This window comes from Heterodontus francisci, chromosome 37 (genome assembly GCF_036365525.1).
Source record: "Heterodontus francisci isolate sHetFra1 chromosome 37, sHetFra1.hap1, whole genome shotgun sequence".
NCBI classification, from domain to species: domain Eukaryota; kingdom Metazoa; phylum Chordata; class Chondrichthyes; order Heterodontiformes; family Heterodontidae; genus Heterodontus; species Heterodontus francisci.
Genome location: NC_090407.1, coordinates 37,518,678 through 37,546,473, shown reverse-complemented (window position 1 = coordinate 37,546,473; position 27,796 = coordinate 37,518,678). Strand labels below are relative to the sequence as shown.

The window sequence follows — 27,796 nt, the reverse complement described above, 5'->3', positions numbered from 1 at the left end:
TTCACTTGCTGTCCTACTGCTCTGGTTCCCACCCCCCTGCCACACTAGTTTAAACCCTCCCGAGTGACGCTAGCAAACCTCGCAGCCAGGATATTTGTGCCCCTCCAGCTGTTTTCCCCTGATAGGCCATCCCCCCCCAACAGTATCCAACAAGGTATACTTGTTAGAGAGGGGGATAGCCAGAGGATTCCTGCACTGACTGCCTGCCCCTTTTAGCGGTCACCCATCTATCTGCCTACACCTTGGGTGTAACCATCTCTCTAAAACTCCTGTCTATGACGCTTTCCGCCACTTGCATGCTCCTAAGTGCATCCAGTTGCTGCTCCAACCGATCCATGCGGTCTGTGAGGAGCTGCAACTGGGTACACTTCCTGCAGATGTAGTCGTCCGGAATGCTGGAAGCGTCAAGGACCTCCCACATCTCACAGGTGAAGCACTTCACCCCTCTAACTGACATTTCTAGCACTATTTAATAAAAAATACTTATTAAATCCTTACTAAATTGTTATAATTAACGATATGGTCCCTCCTGCTAGATTCCTATTATAAATATTAAATAACTTCTCTACTTTTCAATTCTATCCTCTAGAAAAGCTTGGTTTGCTTTTGTTATGGCCTTATTGACCTGCGCTGCAACTATTAATGATTTGTGTATTTGTACTCCTCGATCTCTTTTCTTCTCTATCCCATTTAGATTATATTCTAAGTAATGTATGACCTCCTTATTTTTATTACCAAAATGTAATGCCTCACACTTATCTCTGTTGAAATTCATTTGCTAATAATGTGCTCATTCTGCAAGTTTGTTGCAGTTGACCATCCTCCCTAATTTGATATCGTCTGCAAATTTAGAGGTTAGCGGTAGAATATTTTTGATTCAACGGTCTAAATTGTTGATATAAATTGTGAACAATAGTATTGCCAGCACTGATCCTTGTGGGAGCCCACTTACCACCTTCTGCCACATTGATTAGCTACCCTTTACCCCTACTCTGTCTGTCCTGCAGCTGATGAAATTATACAAAACAAGTTTTCTCTCATTTTCTAATAGAACAAACTTCTGCCAATAATAGGGGGTAAAAGTAAAGCCGACATCCAGGCCAAGTTTCCATGTACAGAGTGGAGGAAGACCATTTGACCAATAAAGCTTGTGTATGCCATCTTTTTTTCTTGAAAGGGAAAATTTGCCAGTGTTTTTTTACTCCCACTTTGAATGATATCCTACTTTTTATATGTGGATGCTGAACAAACAAAAATTACAGCACCTACTTGCATTATCTCCACATTCCCGAAGAACTTGCCAACAGGCATTGGCTGATTGCTGTCATCATCCAGAAAAATGCTGTTATCCACTTTGAATGAGGTGCCTGGTGGCTGATCAATCTCCATATTATCTTTCCTTTCTGTGTCGTCTACACTTTTCTCTGTTCTCTCAATGTCTTCCTTGTTTTCCAACATACCCTTATTGATAATCTCCAACACTTTCTTAGTAGATATCTCTGCTGAAGGACCATTATTATTGGTTAGTTCTTCAGTTTCAGTTGAATGCTCTCCTTGTTTTTCTGTCTCTCTCCACTCCACGATAGTTGTGGAGGGTGCCTCATTTTCCTGAGCTGTGGTGGTCACTTCTGTGCAACCCTCATGAATAATTGGCTTCTCATTTTGTTCTGTTGATTTGTGCGACGGTTTGTGAGGAAGAATAATTGCAGTATCTTCCAGATCCTGCTCGGCAGCACCAGTTTTCTCCTCTGATTGCACTTCCACTCTTGCACATTTCTGTTTTTTTGAGGGATGGTTACTTGGACTGGAAACCATTTTATTCGGTGTCAGCATTGCTTCATGTGAAAGCTGCAGCAAAAACACACACATATCATTATTAAACAATGTAACGCTCGAAATACCAACTCCAATTAGGAATACAATGTAAATAGAGGACCTTGATTAGCTATGAGATAATATTCCGTATTGTCGTGAGGCATATTTAACATTTTGGTATGCTATTGGGGAAAAAAAAACATACTCAAGCCAATAGGTGTATTAGTGACTTGCAGTACATCTGGTGTGCGTTACTTTAATTCATCACCAAAAGTTGTTCCACAACAAGCAGTGACAAATTTGAAATCAGTCGCACTCATCCCAAAGTTATGTAACTCAAAATGCTCTTTCCAGATACAAGGACAAAATCTATAGTTGCACTGCTGGGTGCCTGACACAATTACACGTGGGTAGGCGGTGGCGTAGTGGTATTATCACTGGACTAGTAACCCAGAGATCCAGGGTATTTCTCTGGGGACATGGGTTCGAATCCCACCACAGCAGAAGGTGGAATTTGAATTCAATTAATCTGGAATTAAAAGCTAGTCTAATGATGGCCATAAAACCATTGTCCGTTGTAAAAACCCATCTGGTTCACTAATGCCCTTCAGGGAAGGAAATCTGCTGTCCTTACCTGGTCTGGCCTAGATGTGACACCAGACCCACAGCAATGTGGTTAACTTTTACATGCCCTCTGAAATGGCCGAGCAAACCACTCAGTTGTACCTGACTGCTATGAAGTCAATTAAATGGAATGAAATCGGACGGACCACCCGGCATCGACCTCGGCACCGGAAACAACTCATACTCATGGAATCATACCTTACAGACAATGTCCCAGACACTGCCATCACCATCCCTGGGTATGTCCTGTCCCACCGGCAGTGGTATACAGTAGGGAGGGAGTTGCCCTGGGAATCCTCAACATTGACTCCGGACCCCATGAAGTCTCATGGCATCAGGTCAAACATGGGCAAGGTAACCTCCTACTGATTACCACCTACCACCCTCCCTCAGCTGATGACTCAGTACTCCTCCATGTTGAACACCACTTGGAGGAAGCACTGAGGGTGGCAAGGGCACAAAATGTACTCTGGGTGGGGGATTCAATGTCCATCACCAAGAGTGGCTCAGTAGCACCGCTACTGACCGAGATGGCCGAGTCCTAAAGGACATAGCTGCTAGACTGGGTCTGCGGCAGGTGGTGGAGGAACCAACACGAGGGAAAAACATACTTGACCTCATCCTCACCAATCTGCCTGCTGCAGATGCTTCTGTCCATGACTGTATTGGTAGAAGTGACCACCGCACAGTCCTTGTGGAGACAAAGTCCCGCCTTCACATTGAGCATACCGTCCGTCGTGTTGTGTGGCACTACCACCATGCTAAATGGGATAGATTTCGAACAGATCTAGCAATGCAAAACTGGGCATCCATGAGGCACTGTGGGCTATCAGCAGCAGCAGAATTGTACTCAACCACAATCGGTAACCTCATGGCCCGGCATATCCCCCACTCTACCATTACCATCAAGCCAGGAGACTAACCCTGGTTCAATGAAGAGTGCAAGAGGGCATGCCAAGAGCAGCACCAGGCATACCTCAAAATGAGGTATCAACCCGGTGAAGCTATAACACAGGACTATCTGCGTGCCAAACTGCATCCTCAATGATGGGGGAGCCCAGCACATCAATGCGAAAGATAAAGCTGAAGCATTTGCAACAATCTTCAGCCAGAAGTGTCGAGTTGATGATCCATCTTGGCCTCCTCCTGATGTCCCCAGCATCACAGATGCCAGACTTCAGCCAATTCAATTCACTCCGCGTGATCTCAAGAAACGACTGAAGGCACTGGATACAGCAAAAGCTATGGGCCCTGACAATATTCCGGCAATAGTACTGAAGACCTGCGCTCCAGGACTTGCCGCGCCCCTAGCCAAGCTGTTCCAGTACAGTTACAACACTGGCATCTACCCTGCAATGTGGAAAATTGCCCAGGTATGTCCTGTATACAAAAAGCAGGACAAGTCCAACCCGGCCAATTACCGCCCCATCAGCCTACTCTCAATCATCAGTAAAGTGATGGAAGGTGTCATCAACAGTGCCATCAAGCGGCACTTGCTTAGCAATAACCTGCTCAGTGACGCTCAGTTTGGGTTCCGCCAGGGCCACTCAGCTCCTGACCTCATTACAGCCTTGGTTCAAACATGGACAAAAGAGCTGAACTCGAGGTGAGGGGAGAGTGACTGCCCTTGACATCAAGGCAGCATTTGACCGAGTATGGCATCAAGGAGCCCAAGCAAAACGGAGGTCAATGGGAATTAGGGGGAAAAACCTCCGCTGTCTGGAGTCATACCTAGCACAAAGGAAGATGGTTGTGGTTGTTGGAGGTCAATCATCTGAGCTCCAGGACATCACTGCAGGAGTTCCTCAGGGTAGTGTCCTAGGCCCAACCATCTTCAGCTGCTTCATCAATGACCTTCCTTCTATCATAAGGTCAGAAGTGAGGATGTTTGCTCATGATTGCACAGTGTTCAGCACCATTCGTGACTCCTCAGATACTGAAGCAGTCCGTGTAGAAATGCAGCAAGACCTGGACAATATCTAGGCTTGGGCTGATAAGTGGCAAGTAACATTCGTGCCACACAAGTGCCAGGCAATGACCATCTCCAACAAGAGAGAATCTAACCATCTCCCCTTGACATTCAACAGCATTACCATCGCTGAATCCCCCACTACCAACATCCTAGGGGCTACCATTGACCAGAAACTGAACTGGAGTAGCCAATTAAATACCGTGGCTACAAGAGCAGGTCAGAGGCTAGGAATCCTGAGGCGAGTAACTCAACTCCTGACTCCCCAAAGCCTGTCCACCATCTACAAGGCACAAGTCAGGAATGTGATGGAATACTCTCCACTTGCCTGGATGGGTGCAGCTCCAACAACACTCAAGAAGCTCAACACCATCCAGGACAAAGCAGCCCGCTTGATTGGCACCCCATCTACAAACATTCACTCCCTCCACCACCGACGCACAGTGCCAGCAGTGTGTACCATCTACAAGATGCACTGCAGCAATGCACCGGCTCCTTAGACAGCACCTTCCAAACCCGCGACTTCTACCAACTAGAAGGACAAGGGCAGCAAATACATGGGAACACCACCACCTGCAAGTTCCCCTCCAAGTCACACACCATCCTGACTTGGAACTGTAACGCCGTTCCTTCACTGTTGCTGGGTCAAAATCCTGGAACTCCCTTCCTAACAGCACTGTGGGTATACCTACCCCAAATGGACTGCAGCGGTTCAAGGCGGCAGCTCACCACCACCTTCTCAAGGGCAATTAGGGATGGGCAATAAATGCTGGTCTGGCCAGTGACGCCCACATCCCATGAATGAATTTTAAAAAAAATTCAAACGGACATAAAATGAAAAAATGTTCCACATTCACTATTATGCTTTATTAAATTTTGAAAGGCAACAGTGAGAGAGAATGGGCACTTTATTGGTTATAAATACACAGTACATGTAGGGAACAAAGTCTAACACATTACATGTACAATACAAAGCAGGTTTACAAAAGGTCCAGAGGCATGGTGCCATCCACTGCAGTCCCCAATAACAATCACATCGGCAAGGACACAAATAAAAGGAGGGAAATGTATACAATAAATGAAAATCACAGGGGAAATCAGACCTGCCCTGCTCTAAAGCATAGCCTACCAAACCTCTCTAAAGTGCCGTTTTAAAATCAAAGCATTGTGATATTAAACATGGTCATTAAGCATTTGGGTCTGATATCTTAGCAGATTGGGAGAATTATTTTATGTATATATGAAAAAATGTTACGTTCGTGCGTGCCAGTTATATTAAAAACAAAGAAGCCAGTCATTACTTGAAGGCTGACATTTATAAGAGGTTACAATATCTCATTTGATCTCAGCAATTTGTAAGTAGCTACAATTAACCTATCTGGAAATCCCAAAGGCACAGCTCAGGTTAACAGCTAAACATTACAACTGTGCGGCGGGCCTGAGAAATGCCATAGGTGATCTGTTAGCAGAGATACGCTTTTTGTTTACCACGTGTTGTTACAGATGGAGAACAATCTTTTTAAAACATAAAAGTACGAAAGAGAGCTACAGTTTTTCCTGAGCGTGGGAAGGAGCCAGGGATTTACAAGCACCTCCCAATCAACAGAGACATGTTTTCTCTTCTAATTGAACTGAAGTGCTTATTTACAACAATTCAACCTTTTGGTGTAAAAGGTGGGGAAAGCTCCACCTTAGCAGCAGACAATTGTGAGCTACTTACTGTAATGATCCTGACCTTATAAAACCACACATCTCTGATTTTATTTATTTTTTATTAGAGTTACAGCACTGAAACAGGCCCTTCGGCCCACCGAGTCTGTGCCGACCAACAACCACCCATTTATACTAACCCTACAGTAATCCCATATTCCCTATCACCTCCCTACACCAGGGGCAATTTACAACGGCCAATTTACTTATCACCTGCAAGTCTTTTGGCTTTGGGAGGAAACCGGAGCACCCGGGGAAAACCCACGCAGACACAGGGAGAACTTGCAAACTCCACACAGGCAGTACCCAGAATCGAACCCGGGTCCCTGGAGCTGTGAGGCTGCGGTGCTAACCACTACGCCGCCCAATTTACCATGAGCAATGCCATGGCAGATCTGCTAGTGAGTAACGATATAATGTCATGTACAAGGTAGAATATCAACAGATTTGCACATTTCAACAATTTGGTTTATAAGAATTTTTCTTAAAGAAAAGCATTGTAAATTTCTTTGCACATGTGGCACACCCTACAAATATGAGATGATTTCATGACAGCTTTCGCTGTAGGAAAGTGACACTTTAGAATTTTGTTTGGCTCCTTCCTTATTCTGCATTTGTTAATTAACAGGTCACGAAGACAGAGCACAAAACAGTATGGGAGAAAGGACATTTTTATTGGTTGTAAATGCACAGTGTGTGTGTGGGGGGAACAAAGTCTAACACACTACATGCACAACACAAAGCAGATTTACAAAAGGTACAGAGGCAGGATGTGACAGACCACTGTAGTCCCTAATAACAATCATATAGGAGAAGACACAAACATATAAATATATATATAAATATATATACAGGACAGACCCACCAGAGGTGTTGGCACAGTGGTATACAGTCGGGAGGAAGTTGCCCTGGGCGTCCTCAACATTGACTCTGGACCCCATGAAGTCTCATGACATCAGGTCAAACATGGGCACAGAAACCTTCTGATTACCACCTACCACATCCCTGCCCTTCAGCTGATGAATCAATACTCCACCATGTTAACCTCCACTTGGAAGAAGCACTGAGGGTGGCAAGGGCACAGAATGTACTCTGGGTGGGGGACTTCAATGCCCCTCATCAAGAGTGGCTCAGTAGCACCACTACTGACCGAGCTGGCTGAGTCCGAAAGGACATAGCGACTAGACTGGGTCTGTGGCAAGTGGTGAGTGAGCCTACAAGAGGGAAAAACCTACTTTACATCGTCCTCACCTAGCTGTATTGGTTGGAGTGACCACTGCACAGTCCTTGTGGAGAAGAACTCCCATCTTCACATTGAGGATACCCACCATCGTGTTGTTTGGCATGACAACCATGCTAAATGGGATAGATTTCAAACAGATCTAGCAACTCAAAACTAGGCATCCATGAGGTGCTGTGGGCCATCAGCAGCAGCACAATTGCATTCAACCACAATCAGCAACCTCATGGCCCAGCATAGCCCCCACTCTACCATCAATTCGGGGAATCAACCCTGGTTCAATGAAGAGTGCAGGAGGGCATGCCAGGAGCAGCACCAGGCATACCTCAAAATGAGGCATCAGCCTGGTGAAGCTACAACACAGGACTACATGCATGCCAAACAGAAGTCGCATGCGATAGACAGAGCTAAGTGATCCCACAACCAACAGATCAAAGCTAAACTCTGCAGTCCTGCCACATCCAATCGTGAATGGTGGTAGACAATTAAACGACGAATAGAAGGAGGATGCTCCAAAATGGGGGAGCCCAGCACATCAGTGCAAAAGACAAGACTGAAGCATTTACAACCATCTTCAGCCAGAAGTGCTGAGTGGATGATCCATCTTGACCTCCTCCTGACGTCCCCAGCATCACAGATGCCAGACTTCAGCCAATTTGATTCACTCCACATGATATCAAGAAATGGCTGAAGGCACTGGATACTGCAAAGGCTATGGGTCCTGACAATATTCCAGCAATAGTACTGAAGACCTGTGGCTCCAGACCTGGCTGCACCCATAACCAAACTGTTCCAGTACAACTACAACACTGGCATCTACCCGTCAATGTGGAAAATTGCCCAGGTATGTCCTGTACACAAAAAGCAAGACAAATCCAACCCAGCCAATTACCGCCCCATCAGTCTACTTCTGATTATCAGTAAAATGATGGAAAGTGTCGTTGACAGTGCTAACAAGCGGCACTTACTCAGCAATAACCTGCTCACTGACGCTCAGTTTAGGTTCTGCCAGGGCCACTCAGCTCCTGACCTCATTACAGCCTTGGTCCAAACATGGACAAAAGGGCTGAAATCCAGAAGTGAGGCAAGAGAGACTGCCCTTGATATCAAGGCAACATTTGACCGAGTATGGCATCGAGGAGCTCCAGCAAAACTGGAGTCAATGGAAATCAGGGGGAAAACTCTCCACTGGTTGGAGTCATACCTCGCACAAAAGAAGATGGTTGTGGTTGTGGGAGATCCTTCATCTTAATCCCAGGACATCACTCCAGGAGTTCCTCAGGTAGTGTCCTAGGCCCAACCATCTTCAGTTGCTTCAATGACCACCAAAGTCAGAAAAGGGGTGTTTGCTGATGATTGTGCAATGTTCAGCAGCATTCGCAACTCCTCAGATACTGAGGCAGTCTGTGTCCATCTGCAGCAAGACCTGGACAACATTCAGGCTTAGACTGATAAGCGACAAGTTACATTCGTGCCACACAGGTGCTAGGCAATGATTATTATTATTTATTTATTTATTTTTTTTTAAAAGAGTCATACAGCACCGAAACAGGCCCTTCGGCCCACCGAGTCTGTGCCAACCATCAACCACCCATTTATGCTAATCCTACATTAATCCCATTTTCCCTCTCACATCCCCACCTTCCCTCAATTCTCCTCCTATCGACCTACACTAGGGGCATTTTTTACAATGGCCAATTTACCTATCAACCCACAAGTCTTTGGCATGTGGGAGGAAACCGGAGCATCCGGAGGAAACTCATGTGGTCACAGGGAGAACTTGCAAACGCCGCACAGGCAGTACCCAGAACTGAACCCGGGTCGCTGGAGCTGTGAGGCTGCGGTGCTAACCACTGCGCCACTATCTCCAACAAGAGAGAATCCAACCATCTCCCCTTGACATTCAACGGCATTACCATTGCTGAATCCACCACTATCAACATCCTGCAGGGTTACCATAGACCAGAAACCGAACAGCGCCAGCCACCTAAGTACTGTGGCTACAAGAGCAGGTCAGAGGCTGGGAATTCTTCAGCAAGTAATTCACCTCCTGACTCCCCAAAGCCTATCCATCCTTTACAAGGCACAAGCCAGGAGTGCTGTATCAATAAATATAAATAAATAATAAATATAAAGTCAGACTAGTCCTGGAAAATATCCAATTCAGCAATAAAAACAGCAAGTGCTGGAAATACTCATGCAGGTCAGACAGCATCTATGGAGAAAGAAGCAGAGTTAACGATTCAGGTCTGTGACCTTAAAGGGCGCAGGCCTGAAACGTCAACTCTGCTGCTCTCTCCACAGTTGCTGCCTGACCTGTAGAGTATTTCCAATACTTTCAGTTTTTATTTCAGATTTCCTGCACCTGCAGTATTGTGATTTTATCCAATTCAGCATATTGGTTTCTTTTTAAAATGCCTCCTGCAGCCTCATTCTATAACTGCATAGTCAGCTTTTAGGTCCTAGGTAAATTTCAGGAGTTTCTGACATTAGCATTCAGGTACTTTCTTGTGAAATCAGATGACCCAGAAGATCCTTTAAATCTTAAAGTATCGACACTTCAGTTATTCGAAGGGCATATGCGAACATGAAATATTGTACTGCATGAGGATTTAATGTATATTTTTACCTCATGGTTGGTTACAGGATTTTATAAAACACACTGTTTTTAGCTCCCCTTGGTGAATCCTTGTTCACTGCTTTCCAATTATAAGGCAAAGAAACCAGTTCAACCAGGTTTTCTTAGGTTTAAAGAAGAAAAGTTTGAAATTTATTAAATTTAATCTCGAATTCGGTTGACGCCTACAGATACATGACGCACTCACGCTAGCATGCACACCTGATACACACATGTAGAAGAAAAATAAAGTGGAAATGTTTGAGGCAATATCTGAAGAGGTTTTTTTTTAAACTGTGCTTCGAGCTCACTGTAGAGTCCTTGATTGTCGGGAGATCTTGCTTTTCGTTGGGGCCCAGTATTCTTCTTAAACCTTGTTCACTGTAGGAGACTTTTCTCTCTTGGGGTTCATGTGTCTTCAGTGGATTCAGAGGCTTGTGAGAGAAATGGGAACAGACAGGAGAGATATTCTCAGTCTAGGAGCAACAGACACTCACCGTTCAAACTGTTTGTACAATTCAGAAAACCCCAGGTTGTCAAGCAGGTTGGTCATGTGACAACTGGTCTGACCACGCCTTGGATTGTATCACCTTAGCAGTCTCTGGAATGCTCCTCATACACACAATATGGTGATCAAGGTCCATTGTGGGTTGAAAGTGTCAGGGAATGGTCCTTTGTCCATCCAATCACCGTCTGTTAATATGCAAGTGTCTTTTCCAGTCACGGCTGATCTGTTTAACAAGTCCTTTCTTCACTCCAATAACAGTTTAAAAGCAATGTTCATAACAAAATCAATGTGCCTCATTCTTGGCAGATGTGGGTCTAGCATAACAGTTCCACTCACATTACAACAGCTAACTCAAAATATGACTCATAAATCACAAGTCCTACAGGGTTAAGCAATTTCAAAACAAAAGGAACCCTGGTACAGAATACATTCTTAAATCGTGTTTGATGAATTTGAGTTCTTTGAGGAAGTAACAAGCAAGGTGGATAAAAGGGAACCTGTATAGATGTGATGTACTTGGATTTCCAAAAGGCATTCGATAAGGTACCACATCAAAGGTCATTACACAAAATAAGAGTTCATGGTGTGTGGGGGTGGGGGGGGGGGGGTAACATATTAGCAGGGATAGAGGACTGGCTAGTCAACAGGAAGCAGAGTGTAGGGATAAATGGGTCATTTTTGGGTTGACAGGTTGTGACTAGTGGAGTGCCACAGGGATCAGTGCTGGGGCCTCAACAATTTACAATCTACATCAATGATTTGGATGAAGGGACCAAATGTATGGTGGCTAAATTTGCAGATGACACAAAGATATGTTGGAAGGTAAGTTGTCAAGAGGACATAGAGTCGACAAAGGGATATAGATAGGTTAAGTGAGTGGGCAAAAATTTGGCATATGGAGTATAATGTAGGAAAATGTGAACTTGTCCACTTTGGCAGGAAGAATGGAAAAGCAGAATATTATTTAAATGGAGACAGACTGCAGAACTCTGCAGTACAGAGGGATCTGAGTGTCCTGGAACATGAATCACGCAAAGTTAGTATGCAAGTGCAGCAAGTAATTCTTTTTCTTTTGGGCCTCCTTATCTCGAGAGACAATGGATACGCGCCTGGAGGTGGTCAGTGGTTTGTGAAGCAGCGCCTGGAGTGGCTATAAAGGCCAATTCTGGAGTGACAGGCTCTTCCACAGGTGCTGCAGAGAAATTTGTTTGTTGGGGCTGTTGCACAGTTGGCTCTCCCCTTGCGCCTCTGTCTTTTTTCCTGCCAACTACTAAGTCTCTTCGACTCGCCACAATTTAGCCCTGTCTTTATGGCTGCCCGCCAGCTCTGGCGAATGCTGGCAACTGACTCCCACGACTTGTGATCAATGTCACACGATTTCATGTCGCGTTTGCAGACGTCTTTATAACGGAGACATGGACGGCCAGTGGGTCTGATACCAGTGGCGAGCTCGCTGTACAATGTGTCTTTGGGGATCCTGCCATCTTCCATGCGGCTCACATGGCCAAGCCATCTCAAGCGCCGCTTAGGAAGGCAAATTGAATGTTGTCATTTATTGCAAGGCGAATCGAATATAAAAGTAGGGAGGTTTTGCTACAGCTGTACAGGGCCTTAGTGAGACCACATCTGGAGTACTGTGTACAGTTTTGGTCTCCTTACTTAAAGGATAAAATTGCATTAGAAGCAGTTCGCAGAAGGTTCACTCGACTGATTCCTGGGATGAAAGGGTTATCTTATGAGGAAAGGTTGAACAGGTTGGACCTATACCCACTGGAGTTTAGAAGAATGAGAGGTGATCTTATTGAAACATATAAGATCCTGACAGGACTTGATGGGGTGGATGCTGGAAGGATGTTTCCACTTGTGGGCAAGACTAGAACTAGGAGACACAGTATAAAAACAAGGGGTCCCCCATTTAAGATGGAGATGAAGAGAAATTTTTTCTCTCAGAGGATAATTAGTCTGTGGAATTCGCTTCCTCGGACAGCAATAGAGGCTGGGTCATTGAATATATTCAAGGCTGAGTTAGATAGATTCTTGATAGACAAGGGAGTCAAGTGTTATGGGGGGCAGACAGGAAAGTGTAGTTGAGGCCACATTCAGATCGGCCATGACCTTATCAAATGGTGGAGCAGGCTCAAAAGGCCACATGGCCTACACCTGCTCCTAATTTGTATGTTCTTATGTTTGCAAACAGGTTACATAATGTCCTCTTTTGTGTGGCAACTGAATGCACTGAACAGTGGATACCTGGGAAGAAATATTGAGGGGTTAATATCCTGCTATAGAGTATGAAGGTTAATTATGTTTCTGATCAGTGGCCAAAAGAAACTACTGAGAAATCCGTGCAAGGTGGTTTCTGTAATCCTGAAGAATCGCAAGATTACTCCCAGTCCCACATGCAAGTGAGCATAGGAATAGGAGAATTGAGCGATTGAACACGTGGCTGGAGAATTGGTGTAGGAGGGAGGGCATCAGATTTCTGAGGCAATGGGACCATTCTGGGGCAGGTGGGACCTGTACAAGATGGATGGGTTGCATCTTAGCAGGACTGGGACTGATATCCTCACTGGGAATTCGCTAGTGCTGATAGGGAGGGTTTAAACTAGATTGGCAAGGGGATGGGAACCGGAGAGGGAGCTCAGATTGGAGGGAAGCAAAATTGGTAACTTGTCAGGGGTGTGGGAACCAGGAACAATGATCAGAGAGGAACAGCAAGGCGCACAGAATACTGAGAGAGATAGATAGCACTAGAGTAGGAAAATAGTAAGTTATTAGGTGGGGTCAGAGTAAGGGAGAAAGTAATAAAGTCTAAATCAGGGTTAATATGCATGAATGGAGTGTGGTAAAATAAGATTGGTGAGGTGCAAGCACAAATTGCCATGTGGAAATATGATGTTGTGGCAGTATCAGAGACCTGGCTCAAAGAAGGGCAAGACTGGGTGTTAAATATTCCTGGATACAGGAAAGATAGGAAAGGGAAAAGTGGGGGAGGGGTGGCGGTATTGATTAAGGACAGCATTGTAGTGTTGCAGAAAATGGATGTTCCAGAGGGGCAAAGGACAGAATCAATTGGCTAGAGCTAAGGAATAAAAAAGGTGCAGTTACATTACTCGGTGTTGTCTATAGGTCACCAGCTAGTGGGAGGGGCATGGAGGAACAATTTTGCAAGGAAATTTCAGAGAGGTGCAAACATTATAGGGTAGTTATAATGGGGGACTTTAATTATCAAACATAGACTGGGATAACAGTAGTGTAAAGGGCAGTGAGGGGAAAGAGTTAGTAGAGTGTGTTCAGGAAAATTTTCCACAGCAGTATGTCGCTAGTCCAATGAGAAAGAAGGCAGTGCTAGACTTGGTTCTTGGGGTTGAGGTGGGCCAAGTGGATCAAGTATCAGTAGGAGATCATTTAGGAGACAGTAATCATTGTATCATATGGTTTAGGCTGACTATGGAAAAGGACAAAAAACAATCCAGGGTAAGAATAATTAACTGGGGGAAGGCCAACTTCAATAGGGTAAGAATGGAGCTGGGGTGACTAAATTGCAGTCAAAAGTTGGCAGGAAAACCAATAGATGAACAATGGGCTACCTTCAAAGAAGTGATAGCTCAGGCACAGTCAAGGTATGTCTCCTCGAAGGGGATAGGTAAGGCAAACAAATCCAGAGCTCGCGGATGTTAAAAGAGTTAGAAGTTAAGATAAAGAAGAAAAAGTGTGCTTGTGCCAGATGCCGAGTAGAAAATACTATAGAGAACCAGGCTGAATATAGAAAGTCCAAAGTAGAAGTGAAGAAGCAAATAAGAGAAGCAAAGGGAGAGCATGAAAAGAGACTGGCAGCCAGCATTAAAGGGAATCCCAAAGTTTTCTGTATAAATATAAATAGTAAAAGGGTGGTAAGAGGAGGAGTGGGGCCGATGTGGGACCAGAAAGGGGATTTACATATTGAGACAGAGGGCTTAGATGAGGTATTAAATGAATACTTGGCATCTGTCTTTACCAAGGAAGAAGATGCAACCCAGCCAATGATGAAAGAGGAGGTAATTCAGACACTAGAAGGGTTTACAATTGATAAAGAGGACATATTAGTCTGTACTAAAAGTGGATAAAACACCAGGACCGGATGAGATGCATCCAAAGATTCTGAGGAAAGTGAAGGTGGAAATTGTGGAGGCACGAGCCATAATTTTTCAGTCTTTTAGACTCTGGGGTGGTGCCAGAGGACTGGAGAATTGCAAACGCTACACCCTTGTTCAAAAAAGGGTGTAAAGTTAAGCCCAGCAGCCACAGGCCAGTCAGTTTAACTTCGGTGGTGGGAAACTTCCAAAAAACATAATTTGGGATAAAATTAATAGTCGCATGGACAAATGCAGGTTAATTAAGGAAAGCCTGCATGGATTTCTTAAGGGAAAATCATGTTTAACTAACTTGCCTGAGTTTTTTGAGGAGGTAACGGAGAAGGTTGATCAGGGAAATGAAGTTGATGCGGTGTACATGGACTTTCAGAAGGCATTTGATACAGTGCCACACAACAGACTTGTGAGCAAGGCTATAGCTTATGGAATAAAAGGGACAGTAGCAACATGGATACAGAATTGGCTGAGTGACAGGAAACAAACAGAAGTGATTAATGGATGTTTTTTGGGATGGAGGAAGGTTTGTTGTGGAGTTCCCCAGGGGTCAATGTTGGGACCCTTGCTTTTCCTGATCCATATATATAGTAATGACCTAGACCTTGGTATATAGGGCACAATTTCAAAGTTTGCAGTTGATATAAAACTTGGAAGCATTGTGAACTGTGAGGAGGATTGTGTAAAACTCCAAAAGGACATAGACAAGTTGGTGGAACGGGCAGACAGGTGGCAGATGAAGTTCAATGCGGAGAAATGTGAAGTGATTCATTTTGGGAGGAAGAACATGGAGAGACAATATGGAATAAAGGGTACAATTCTAAAAGGGGTGCAGGAGCAGAGGGCCCTAGGTGTATATGTGCATAAGCCATTGAAGGTGGCAGGACAGGGTGAGAGAGCAGTTAACAAAGCATACAGTATCCTGGGTTTTATTAATAGGGGCAAGGACGTTTTGTTGAATTTATATAAGACACTAGTTCGGCCTCAGCTGGAGTATTGCATCCAGTTCTGGGCACCGCACTTGAGGAAAGACGTGAGGGCATTGGAGAGTACAGAAAAGATTCACAAGAATGGTTCTAGGTATTAGGAATTTCAGTTATGAAGATAGATTGGAGACGTTAGGACTGTTTTCCTTGAAGAGAAGGCTGAGAGCTGATTTGATAGAGGTATTCAAAATCATGAGGAATCTGGACAGAGTAGATAGAGAGAAACTATTCCCACTCCAGAACGAGAGGGCACAAAACCAAGAAAACAGATTCATTGAACCTTGGGAAAGGAGCCAGTATACAGAAGGACTGCCTGACAAGCAATGGTGCCAGTGATTGGAATACTGTGGCATTGCCTGCTTCAGTAGTGTTATTGGTGCCATGCTCACAAGCACAGCAAGCATCAGCAGCCTGTAATTCCTCTTTGAGCCTTCTGGGGGCATACTCTGACAGCAAAGGAAGCAACAGCGATTAATCATTGTGATGACTTCAGCCAACCGTGCAGTTGTTTCAAGAGATGGACAATTCTAACTGATAACTTGAGGGTTTTTGTCTGTACTCCTGTAAATAGTTGCAGGTGTGGGAATTACCTCTGTTGGTTTAAAAATGGAGTTACATCCGAATCTTTCCCTAAGGTCCAATGATCCCTTTTTCACATAGTGAGGGTTGAAATTCCTTAGTTAACAATAAAAAATGGGAGAATGCTCTGTTTTTTAAACAAATCGCGTTTCCACAATCTCTCAACGTGGATACAGGTGAAGACGGCTGCTTGCTTCATGATACAGGAATTCCAGAACCGACTTAGGCCGTTGATCGGCACACCTGGGCAGTGGGCGGCACAGTGGTGCAGTGGTTAGCACCGCAGCCTCACAGTTCCAGCAACCCGGGTTCAATTCTGGGTATTGCCTGTGTGGAGTTTGCAAGTTCTCCCTGTGACCGCGTGGGTTTCCGCCGGGTGCTCCGGTTTCCTCCCACAGCCAAAGACTTGCAGGTTGATAGCTAAATTGGCCATTATAAATTGCCCATTATAAATTGCCCCTAGTATAGGTTGGTGGTAGGGATAGGTGGGGATGTGGTAGGAATATGGGGTTAGTATAAATGGGTGGTTGATGGTCGGTACAGACTCGGTGGGCCGAAGGGCCTGTTTCAGTGCTGTATCTATAAATAAATAAAATAAATTTAAAGCATTTTGTAAGAGAAGCAAAAGTGACATGAGGAAAATCTTTTTCATGCAGCAAGTGGTTCAGGTCTGGAATGCACTGCCTGAGAGTGTGGTGGAGGCAGGTTCAACTGAAGCATTCAAAAGGGAATTAGACTGTTATATGAAAAGGAAGAACATGTAGGGTTACAGGGAGAAGGCGGGGGAAATGGATCTGAGGGAATTGCTCTTTTACAGAGCCGGTGCGGACGCGGTGGGCTGAATGGCCTCGTTCCGCACTTGAACAATTTTGTGATTCTGTGATTGTTTTCTTTATGGAATGAACACTCTGCCACACAGGTACACATCTCACTTTCTCAGTCCAGAGAGTCAATGAACTGAGTCTTAGGGACCCCAGGTTTGCTCAGTGCTGGAATTGAACAAGCTAAAAGCATAAAGTTTACCAGTACATCAAACTGATGGTTTCCTGCTACTTGTCCAGCTGAGGCCACCCCACCCATGTAGCAGATTAATTAACATACAGTGGATTTTAGTTTTATTGCCTACTTAGGGGTAAGTGAACCAAGTAGGAGACCAGGACGGCCCAAAGCTCTATCATTAGATTGTGCGGAGTTAACTAATCTCAGGGCAACGTGAAAGATGCCTTTATTGGTCTTAGCAGTCCTGGGGAACAGAACACAGAATCAAGGTTCTTGCCCCCTACAATTAACCTGTGCTGCATAGTGCCATGAACACTGGTAAAAACAGAATGATGTTTAATGCTAATGTGTCCTTTAGTCTGATAGGCTGTCAAGACTCACTGTTTCGGCTTTATGACTGAAGAATGGCCACTGGCACAAGGTTGGGGTGGGGGGGGGGGGGGGGGGCGGGAGGAATGGTGGGGGGGGAAAGGGATTGCTACTACCTATGGAACCATAACATGGAAGAGTCAGTAACTTCAACAGGAGAATGCAGAAAATGCACCAAAAAATCCACTTGAAGCTTTGTGCATTATACCAGAACTGAAGTATTAAAATGCTAAACTATTCCGATTGCAAGTCCTGAAGTTATCAGTTGTAGTGGAAGTCAAATATACCTCTGTCAAGTATACCGCATCAGGATAAACTTCTGATTTTGTCCAGTGTCGTGAACAGTAGTAAAAATGCCCTGAATCAATCCCTTAGCTTTCCTCCAACGAGTAATCACCCAATCATCTTTTGTAGATTATCTTTGCCAATACTTTTTCAAGATTTCTAGGTAGGGGTTATAGTTGTCAACAGACTTCAAAATAGGTTATTCATAGGAAGTTGGAGAAGATAAAAAGAATAAGACAAGAACAGCTCATTCCAAAAATGTCAACTAAGACTTTCTTTAGTTTTTGACTTAAATTTATTGCCTTTAAATTCCTATTGTAATAAACAGCTGGTAGTATTTTGAAATCTGAGTAACTTGTGAAATTAGCATCAGATGCACCTGCCATGATCAAATATTCTGCTCACCTCACTGGCTAGCGTGACATACGAAGAGTTTTGGGTGAGGTGCTCACACCTATGGACCATTCCCCAGTATGTCAGAACTGGTGAAGAAAAAATACACACTCAAATTGTGGGTTGATGTGCTATTCCCTATCCCAATCCCTGACACAATCTTCACTATAACAAATGATACTGTGTTATTAGTGGGACGTCCCAACAATAGGTCTTACTAGAAGCAAGATAACAGGAACTTCACTGGGTTAAACAAAAACATGTGCATCCATTTAGAAAATATAAATAAAATTTGGTAGTCAAACTCCTGCCTTCTTTAACAAAATACATAACAACCTGGAGAAAAAGCACACATTTTCTAATTGTAAATTAACACTGTCATAAAGAAAGAAAGACAGATTTACATTTACGTAACATCTTTCAAGACCACGAAATGTCCCAAAACACTTGACAGCCAACTGTTGAAGTGTGGTCAATGTAGTAACATAGGAAACATGACAGACAATCTGTGCACAGCAAGCTCTTACAAAGAGCAGTGAAATAATGACCAGATAATGTTTTTTTTTTCATGATGCTGATTGAGGGATAAATATTGCCCACAACACCTGGGATAACTACCCTGTTCATCTAGGAAATTGTGCCATGGGATCTTTTACATCCACCTGAGAGGGCAGACGTCTCATCCCAAAGATAGCACCTCTGACAGGGCAGCACTCCCTCAGTACTGCACTGGAGTGTCAGCCTTGATTTTTGCACTCAAGTCCTGGAGTGGGACTTGAACCCACAACCTGCTGTCTCAGAGGCTCAAGTATATATCCTACACATTGATATGGCATTTTAATATTTAAAATTGACCAATCTAATTGCACATCATCAGTATGTAGAGGAAACATATCTAAATGTAAAGGTAGAAAGAGCTATGTATTGTGATTATAGAATCCTGCAGTGGAATGGTTGGAAGCCAGTGGGCCCAGGTTGTTTAGTTTCAGTCACTGGCCATAACGGTATTTTTTTTCCCTGAAGCATGCCAGTTCATTTGCAAAACCTGTATAAATTGAAGGTGGCATTGTGCTACAATTTGTTGGAGAATTAATGCATGATGCAACAACAAAAGGACATAAGTTTCATTCTCTTTCCAATTCCACACTAGATTAGTAATTTGTCTGCACTATTTTGGGGAGAGGACAGGGGAAACAGGAGAGTTGTCCCTTGGCTGTTGCCAAACAGTGGCCACCTCAGAACACCAATTGTAAAGACCTGGTAGATGGTGCTGGACACCCACCCTCTCCGTAACAGGACGTGTGTGGACTGAAGAAATCAAGAACTGTAAAGAGGGGAAAAAGAATGAATTCATTAATTGTCACATGCCAGTTCCTTTTTTTGTAAAAAAGGAGGAATGGCCCACTAAATAGTTCTATCTAATCCAATAAAGTTATTCCCCATGGTGTAGCCCCAATCTCTGTTCCCTTAAGGTCAAGGGCTTCAGACTTGATTGTTTATGGTGGACAACTGGTTTAGCCATTTATGGTCAGATCTGGCTAGACCATGAAGCACTATCGGCTCCTGGTCTCCTCGGTCAAAATTGCTCACTGCTCCAGGATCAACCATTGGCTTCTCTTCTCCATAATAAGCAATCTCTTTAAACTCTTCCACCCTGCCCTCTTCACCCTTACCTCCAAAAAATGCGAGGAACTAATGGACTTCTTTGCCACGAAGATGGAGACCATCTTTTCAGCTGCCTCTGCTGTTTCCTTCCCTTTAACCCACCAAGCCAGATTTCCCCCAGCCCTAGTCCTGAACTTACATCCTCTTTCGTTTTTCTCCTCTCTCTCCATAATCATCTTGTCCATGAAACCTACTTTCTGCTTCCTCGATCCAATTCCCACCAAGCTGCTGACAACCCAATTTCCCTTCGTGGATCCCATGTTGGCTGATATTTTTATTTTTTTATTCATTCAAGAGATGTGGACATCGGTGGCTAGGCCAGAATTTGTTGCCCATCCCTAATTGCCCTTGACAAGGTGGTGGTGAGCTGCCTCCTTGAGCCGCTGCAGTCCATCTGAGGTAGGTACACCCACAGTGCTGTTAGGAAGGGAGTTCCAGGATTTTGACCCAGCAACAGTGAAGGAACGGCAATATAGTTCCAAGTCAGGATGGTGTGTGACCTGGAGGGGAATTTGCAGGTGGTGGTGTTCCCATGCATCTGCTGCCCTTGTCCTTCTAGGTGGTAGAGGTCACGAATTTGGAAGGTGCTGTCGAAGGAGCCTTGGTGCATTGTTGCAGTGCATCTTGTAGATGGTACACACTAAATGGGGTGCCAATCAAGCAGGCTGCTTTGTCCCGGATGGTATCAAGATTCTTGAGTGTTGTTGGAGCTGCACCCATCCAGGCAAGTGGAGAGTATTCCATCACACTCCTGACTGTGTCTTGTAGATGGTCGACAGGCTTTGGGGAGTCAGGAGTTGAGTTACTCGCCGCAGGATTCCTAACCTCTGACCTTCACTTGTAGCCACGGTATTTATATGGCTACTCCAGTTCAGTTTCTGGTCAATGGTAGCCCCTAGGATGTTGGTAGTGGGGGATTCAGTGATGGCAATGCCATTGAATGTTAAGGGGAGATGGTTAGAATCTCTCTTGTTGGAGATGGTCGTTGCCTGGCACTTGTGTGGTGCGAATGTTACTTGCCACTTATCAGCCCAAGCCTAGATATTGTCCAGGTCTTGCTGCATTTCTACACGGACTGCTTCAGTATCTGAGGAGTCGCGAATGGTGCTGAACATTGTGCAATCATCAGTGAACATCCCCACTTGACCTTATGAATGAAGGAAGGTCATTGATGAAGCAGCTGAAGATGGTTGGGCCTAGGACACTACCCTGAGAAACTCCTGCAGCTGTCCTGGAGCTCAGATGATTATCCTCCAACAACCACAACCATCTTCCTTTGCACTAGGTATGACTCCAGCCAGTGGAGAGTTTTCCCCTGATTCCCATTGACCTCAGTTTTGCTCGGGCTCCTTGGTGCCATACTCGGTCAAATGCTGCCTTGATGTCAAGGGCAGTCACTCTCACCTCGCCTCAAGTTCAGTTCTTTTGTGCATGTTTGAACCAAGGCTGTAATGAGGTCAGAAGCTGAGTGGCCCTGGCAGAACCCAAGCTGAGTGTCACTAAGCAGGTTATTGCTAAGCAAATGCCACTTGATGGCACTGTTGATGACACCTTCCATCACTTTGCTGATGATTGAGAGTAGAACGATGGGGTGTTAATTGGCCGGGTTGGACTTGTCCTGCTTTTTGTATACAGGACATACCTGGGCAATTTTCCACATTGCAGGGTAGATGCCAGTGTTGTAGCTGTACTGGAACAGCTTGTGTGGGGCAGGTTCTGGAGCACAGGTCTTCAGTGCTATTGCTGGAATATTGTCAGGGCCCATAGCCTTTGCAGTATCCAGTGCCTTCAGTCGTTTCTTGATATCACGCGGAGTGAATCGAATTGGCTGAAGTATGGCATCTGTGATGCTGGGGATTTCAGGACGAGGCCGAGATGGATCATCAACTCGGCTCTTCTGGTTGAAGATTGCTACAAATGCTTCAACCTTATCTTTCGCACTGATGTGCTGGGCTCCCCCATCATTGAGGATGGGGATATTTGTGAAGCCACCTCCTCCAGTTAGTTGTTTAATTGTCCACCACCATGTGGCAGGACTGCAGAGCTTCGATCTGATCTGTTGGTTATGGGATCGCTTAGCTCTGTCTATTGCGTACTGCTTATGCAGTTTGGTATGCAAAATATTGTTAACTATCCCCTCTCCCCAGGTCCTTCCTTTCAAATCTGGCATCATCACCCCCTCAAAAAAAAAACTACCCTCGACTCCTCTGTCCTTGCAGATTACCATCCAATCTCCAACCTCAATTTCATCTCCAAAGTCCTTGAGCATGTTGATGCCTCCCAAATCCGTGCCCCCCCCACCACCCAAAAAAAGTTACAACTGTAAAACTTTACCTCAAATGGTGCTGAGGGTCACTTTGAATTCATTCTGATGACTGGGACTCTCAATGACCACACGGGAAGCAGCGAGGCCAATTTAACCCAGGGTTCCTCAATCACAGTGCTCATTGGCACCAGGACCTGCACATGGGACCGCAACTTGAATTTTCAGCTCCTCCAATCAGGTTTCTGCCACAGCACTGAAACAGCCTTGATCAAACTAACAAATGATATCCTATGTGACTGTGACCGTGGTGTACTTTCTCCTCTCATCCTTCTCAACCCGTCTTCAGCCTGTGACATGGCTAACTGCACCATCTTCCTCCTACGCCTTTCTTTTGTTGTCCAGCTGAGAGAGTTTTCCTCGCCTGGTCCCACTTCTATCATTCCGGTCATAGCCAGAGAATCTTCTGCAATAGCTTCCCTTCCTGCTCCCATACCATTACCTCTGGAAACCCCTAAGGATTCATCCTTGACCCCCCTCCCATTCTCATCTACAGGCTGCCCCTTGGCAACATCAGCCAAAAACAAAATGTTAAATTTCACATGTATGCTGATGACACCCAGCTCTACCTCACTAGACCCCTTCCACTGCCCCTGATTTGTCATGCTGCTTGTCCAAAATCCAGTACTGCATAAGCAGATATTTCCTCCAATTAAATATAAAGATGACTGAAGCCATTCTCTTTGGTTCCCCACCAAAATCTCAGTTCCTTAGCCAATGACTCTATCCCGCTCCCTGGCCACTATCTGAGGCTGAATTGGAATGTTCGCAACATCGCCATCCTACTTGACCCTAAGCTTAGCCTCCAATCCCATATCCTCTCCATCATCACAACTGCTTATATCATCTTCGCAATATCGCCTATCTCCAACCTGCCTTAGCTTATTTGCTCCTGAAACCCTCAACCATGCCTTTACCCCCAGTTTTGACTATCCCAATGTTCCCCAGCCAGACTCCCATCTTACACTGTGTAAACTTGAGCTCATCCAAAACTCCGCTTCTCGTGTCCTTACTCACATCAAATCCCATTCACCCATCACCCCTGGTGCTTGCTGACCTGCATTGGCTTCCAGTTAAGCAATACTTCGATTTTAAAATTCTCTTCCTCATGTTCAAATCCCTTCATTTCCTTGCTCCTCGCCAGCTCTGTAGCCTCCTCCAGCATGACTCTCCGAGCTTCTTGCAATCCTCCAAGATGTGTAAGAAGCCAGAATTGATTTACTTTTCTCCACCATAGGTGGTTGCGCGCTCAGACGCCTGAGCCCTAAACTCTGAAATTCCTTCTCTGAAGCTTTGCCTCTCTCTCTCCTCCATTAAGTTGCTCCTTAAAACCTACCTCTTTTAGCAAGCTTTTGGATATATGCCCTAATATTGCTTGACATGGCTTGGTGTCAAATTTGATCTGATAAAGCTCCTGAAAAGTGCTTTGGGACGTTTTTGTTATATTAAAAATGAGTATGTGAAACTTAAGTGGGACAACGTTTTCATTTTTCTTACCGTGGTTGTTTTCTGCATTGAGCTATCATCCTTGACATCCTGTTTGGAGGCGTTTGATGCTGTGGAACACAGCTCTCTATTCTTAAGACGTGCTGAACGGCGGATTCCAACCTTAAAAAAGATGTTTGGTGAATTTACCATAACTGAAACAATACTTAAGTACATGTGCACACTACATGTATGTCAGAAAATGCAACCAGAAAGTCAATCTGTGATAACGCAAGGTTTGAGAAGCACATACAGATTTTATGCTGAAACAATAATCATGGATGCATTGTACACTATAACTTTAATATCAACATGAAACGATTAAATGCATCCTTCACAACATTCTTGACTGGTGCCTTATAAATATAAGTTAAGATTTCTATTTTTAAAATATTAAAACTTTACAGCAGTCTAATTTTGAGATACTGTATATTACACAATTGGTATCAATATTTTACAGAGTCCAATTTTAATCCCAACACTTAGTGCAACAATTTCAATCAGTCTCAACTATATTTTCTGAGGTGTTATTGTGTATCATTCAACTCTGCAGGATCACTTCCACAATCATTCATGTAATCGATGTTAAGTTCTATGAAGCATCAATACCTTTCAAAGTATGTTTTAATATTTTCATCATGCCTCAAACTTTTTACAACTTGTGTACATCTGATGGGAAAGCAAAACAATCGGCAACATTTTGCATTTGTTTAAAATTCTCACAATGCGAAGGTAATGAAAACATCTGGTTTTTATGTTACAATATTTTTTTAAAGTTACAAAAGGTAATATATGAAAAATTACCAATCATGTTTGGAACCCTGGGGCTGCAAGACACAGCTGTGGGCCTACAGTTCCCCATACAGTAAGATTCGGATCTCAGGCAGGCTGTTTAACTATCTCAACATAACTGAAGCATAATAGGTTGGGAGAGTATCGTATTCAGAATTGTCTTTGCCAATTTGTCTCCTTATGGGGCTATGGCACTCAGCTGCCAGGTGAGTTCTAAGACCTCTCCCAATCATTCACATTGACCTTGACCACGAAGGTGGGTGCGATACAATATTTAACATTAATCATAGAAGTGTGTACAGTAGTAACTTGTTAGAAAAATGTTTATTTATATCCAGTGGAAATAAAAAAATCAAACATTCATCTGAAGATGTATTTACAGATTTCCCTCAATATACAATGGATATCCCCAAGATGGTCCTTTTGCCCTTTGTTTTTAATACAATTTCAATGAGGAGCAAGCCAAAAATATATCAATGTGTTTTATTTCATTGAAAAGACCTTCTATCAGTTCAATTATTTATTGAATGATAACCTGTCCCAAAGCTCAAATATATATTTTTTCCACAATCAGCAAATGCTTGCTTGTGGTTCTTACAGCCACTGCTGCCTCTTACCTTCTGCTGGCATGACCGAGCAATGCTCTGGGGCAGCTGCCTACACATGGATAATGAAAGCACAGTCTGGTTGAAGGAATTCTTCCCATAGTTGAAATGACCACATAAGTCATGCATCTACAGGTTTGATCAGTCCACAATTGCAAGAAAACTTCATAAATTGTGGCTTTCACGCATTAATATTTTTATTCATGACACTGCGATGGACTGTTCCTGTGCATATCTGCCTGTGTTTAGATCATGGAGACTGGACTATGTTTTCACCTATGTTTGAACTGTTATGACATTGCGTGTGTCAAAAGTATAATTCCACAGTAAAATAATAAGTAAAATAAACTCAGGAGGTTAGAAATCTACAAAATGTTTATGTTTTTAAACTGTGCTTTCCTCTCTCTGGTGATCCAGGTTCTCTTTCTTGACATTAAGCAGAATGTGATTGGGGGCAAAGGGAAGAAACACTTTATATCCATCATCCTTTAAAGATCCACTATGGTATAAGATTTTTTGACAAAAAAGATTGTTTGCTCCATGACACGATGTGCCAATGAGCACATCATTGGCGTGGTACTGAATCACAGAGATCAGGCTCAATTCCCCGTCTGTGCTGAGTTAACTGTTCTCAGCCAAGGCAGCAGTAAGGATGCTATAATTAACTTCAACTTGACTAGAGGAGGAAAGGAAAATCAGATAGTGTTCCCACTCACAATCACTATCCAGTGATACCTGTTGCAAAGTGTTCACATGTGGACACTGGGTCGATGACAGGATAAGGCTTGGTTGTAATAGTTTCCATGAAATGAAAAGCTTGCTAACACGCTTCAGGCAGTACTCTCAACTTCACCAGGGGGTGGGGTTGGCGGGGGGTGGAAATTGGGTGGTGGCTAGTGAACTGACCGTAAATTCATGTTGTTGTTATACACCCTGCCCCCTGCCTAGAATTTCCTTTCCATTTCAGATGGCCATTCTGCTACCAATTGTTTTGCACCACTCTTCCCTCTCTTCTTCCCCCACCCCACCACCCCCCCAAGGTTGGAATTCCCGCTCATTCGTTATCTAAACCCACACATGGTAGAATGCCTATTTGGACAAAGTACTCAAAACTGCTAGTGCTCAAGGATCTGTACCCTGGCATAAATTAGCATCATTAGGAGAGTGGGAGAAAAATTGTGGCGAGGGACTGGGTAAAATGAAAAGATTTTTAACATAAAAAAGTGACTGGATAATCTTTGAGAACATGTGACTCCATATTTGTGTCTCATTCGCCTACACACTGCTGAAAGCCTATCATCCCGCCAGCTATTTTACTGTTTTACACAAAGCACCTTTAGAAATGACATAATCTACACTCAGAGCTTTTCCTCAGACAACCATATGGGCCAACCTACTGACAGAGGCATACTGGAATGTTTACAAACCACTTTCTTGGTGCCAAATATAAATGGAAAAAGTGACTGGGCCTCAACCCTCTGAGGAATACAGTAAATTTTAAGTTTCAAAGCTGAAGTCCAGTTGTTTACAACTTTTTTTTTCCAACTGGGAGAGAAAAACATCTAATAGTGCTGTACATTTTTGTCCCACTTCACAACAGTCATCATTTGAAATGCAAATACAATATATTCCGCAGGCACAGTGTACAGGAAAAGGCCTTTCAATATTTTAAGAGCTTTTTTATTGGTTTAATTTGGGCACACCCTTTCATATGAGCTGTCAGTTGCCTGAAACGATGAGCACACAGTTCAAAAAAACTCTTAGTGGACACAGCATAAGTCGAATCGTGACCAAACTATACACTTTATTGACATCTTCTTCTAGTGCCAATACTGGATAGCCATATTCTGACATAACAATTATAATTTAACCTCTATAAATAGATCTCTAGCAACGTCCTTGCCACCTCAAACAAAGCTACCCTCCCAGTTACGAATGTGCCACCCTGACTCTTAATTACCATTCCAGTGTAGCCGTGCTACCCTGCTCCATGAAGGAAGGGCCAACTGGTGGGAAAGACCGCCTGCATTGAACTGACTTCCTGACTCCTCTTTGTGACTTGCCGACGACATATTTAGACCCTCTGCTAAAATACCTACGCCGGTCGGATTAAATGAGGCTTTTGCAACACATAAGGGAGCAACTAACAATTTATTTTTAATTGCGTCTTAAAATCTCAGTATTTAGAAGGAGGCAGCTACTGGAGTTTCAACTTTGCGAAGACAAACACTTCAGCCGCTCAGTCACAGACTCGGGATCCCTTTAAGGAACATTCTGCAACCAGGGCAAGCAAAGAAACACCTGTAACCCGAACCCCAGTGAACTCCTACCTGTTTAGTTTTCATCTTAAATGAAAATCTTGACGAATGTTCCCTTTTGCAGTCACTCGCTCGCAACAAACTGGATTGTAACAAACATTGGAACTTTCAACACAGCTCAGCCTCGAGACACAGCCCCCACCCAAGTCACTGTCTGATTGGCGAATAGATGCCAGTTTCGTATTCTGATTGGTCAGCCGACATGTCCATCATTCTGCATTAAATGGACCGCGCCATCTTTGTGAAGGGTAAAAACCGAAAATGTCAAACAGTCTGCTTAAAGTTGACCTGTACTGAAAAAAAATCCTTTGAGTGCTGATAGCAGATGATGGTCATTTTTTGTGAAAACCGTTAGCAACAATAGTAAATCTGTAACAATTATTGTGC

The 27,796-nt window shown here is 44.0% G+C and overlaps 1 protein-coding gene across 1 annotated transcript in view; it reads right to left on the bottom strand.

Moving 5' to 3' along the window:
- Nucleotides 1-27,560, bottom strand: part of c37h1orf174 (chromosome 37 C1orf174 homolog) — a 41,518-nt gene extending 13,958 nt beyond the window's left edge. The window contains exons 1-3 of the mRNA XM_068017518.1: nucleotides 27,422-27,560; nucleotides 23,707-23,817; nucleotides 1,270-1,848 (exon numbers count right to left, since the gene is read on the bottom strand). Coding sequence (XP_067873619.1) covers nucleotides 1,270-1,848; nucleotides 23,707-23,817; nucleotides 27,422-27,436 — 705 coding nt within the window. The 5' untranslated portion in view covers nucleotides 27,437-27,560. The remainder of the gene's footprint in view (nucleotides 1-1,269; nucleotides 1,849-23,706; nucleotides 23,818-27,421) is intronic.
- Nucleotides 27,561-27,796: the final 236 nt, after the last annotated feature.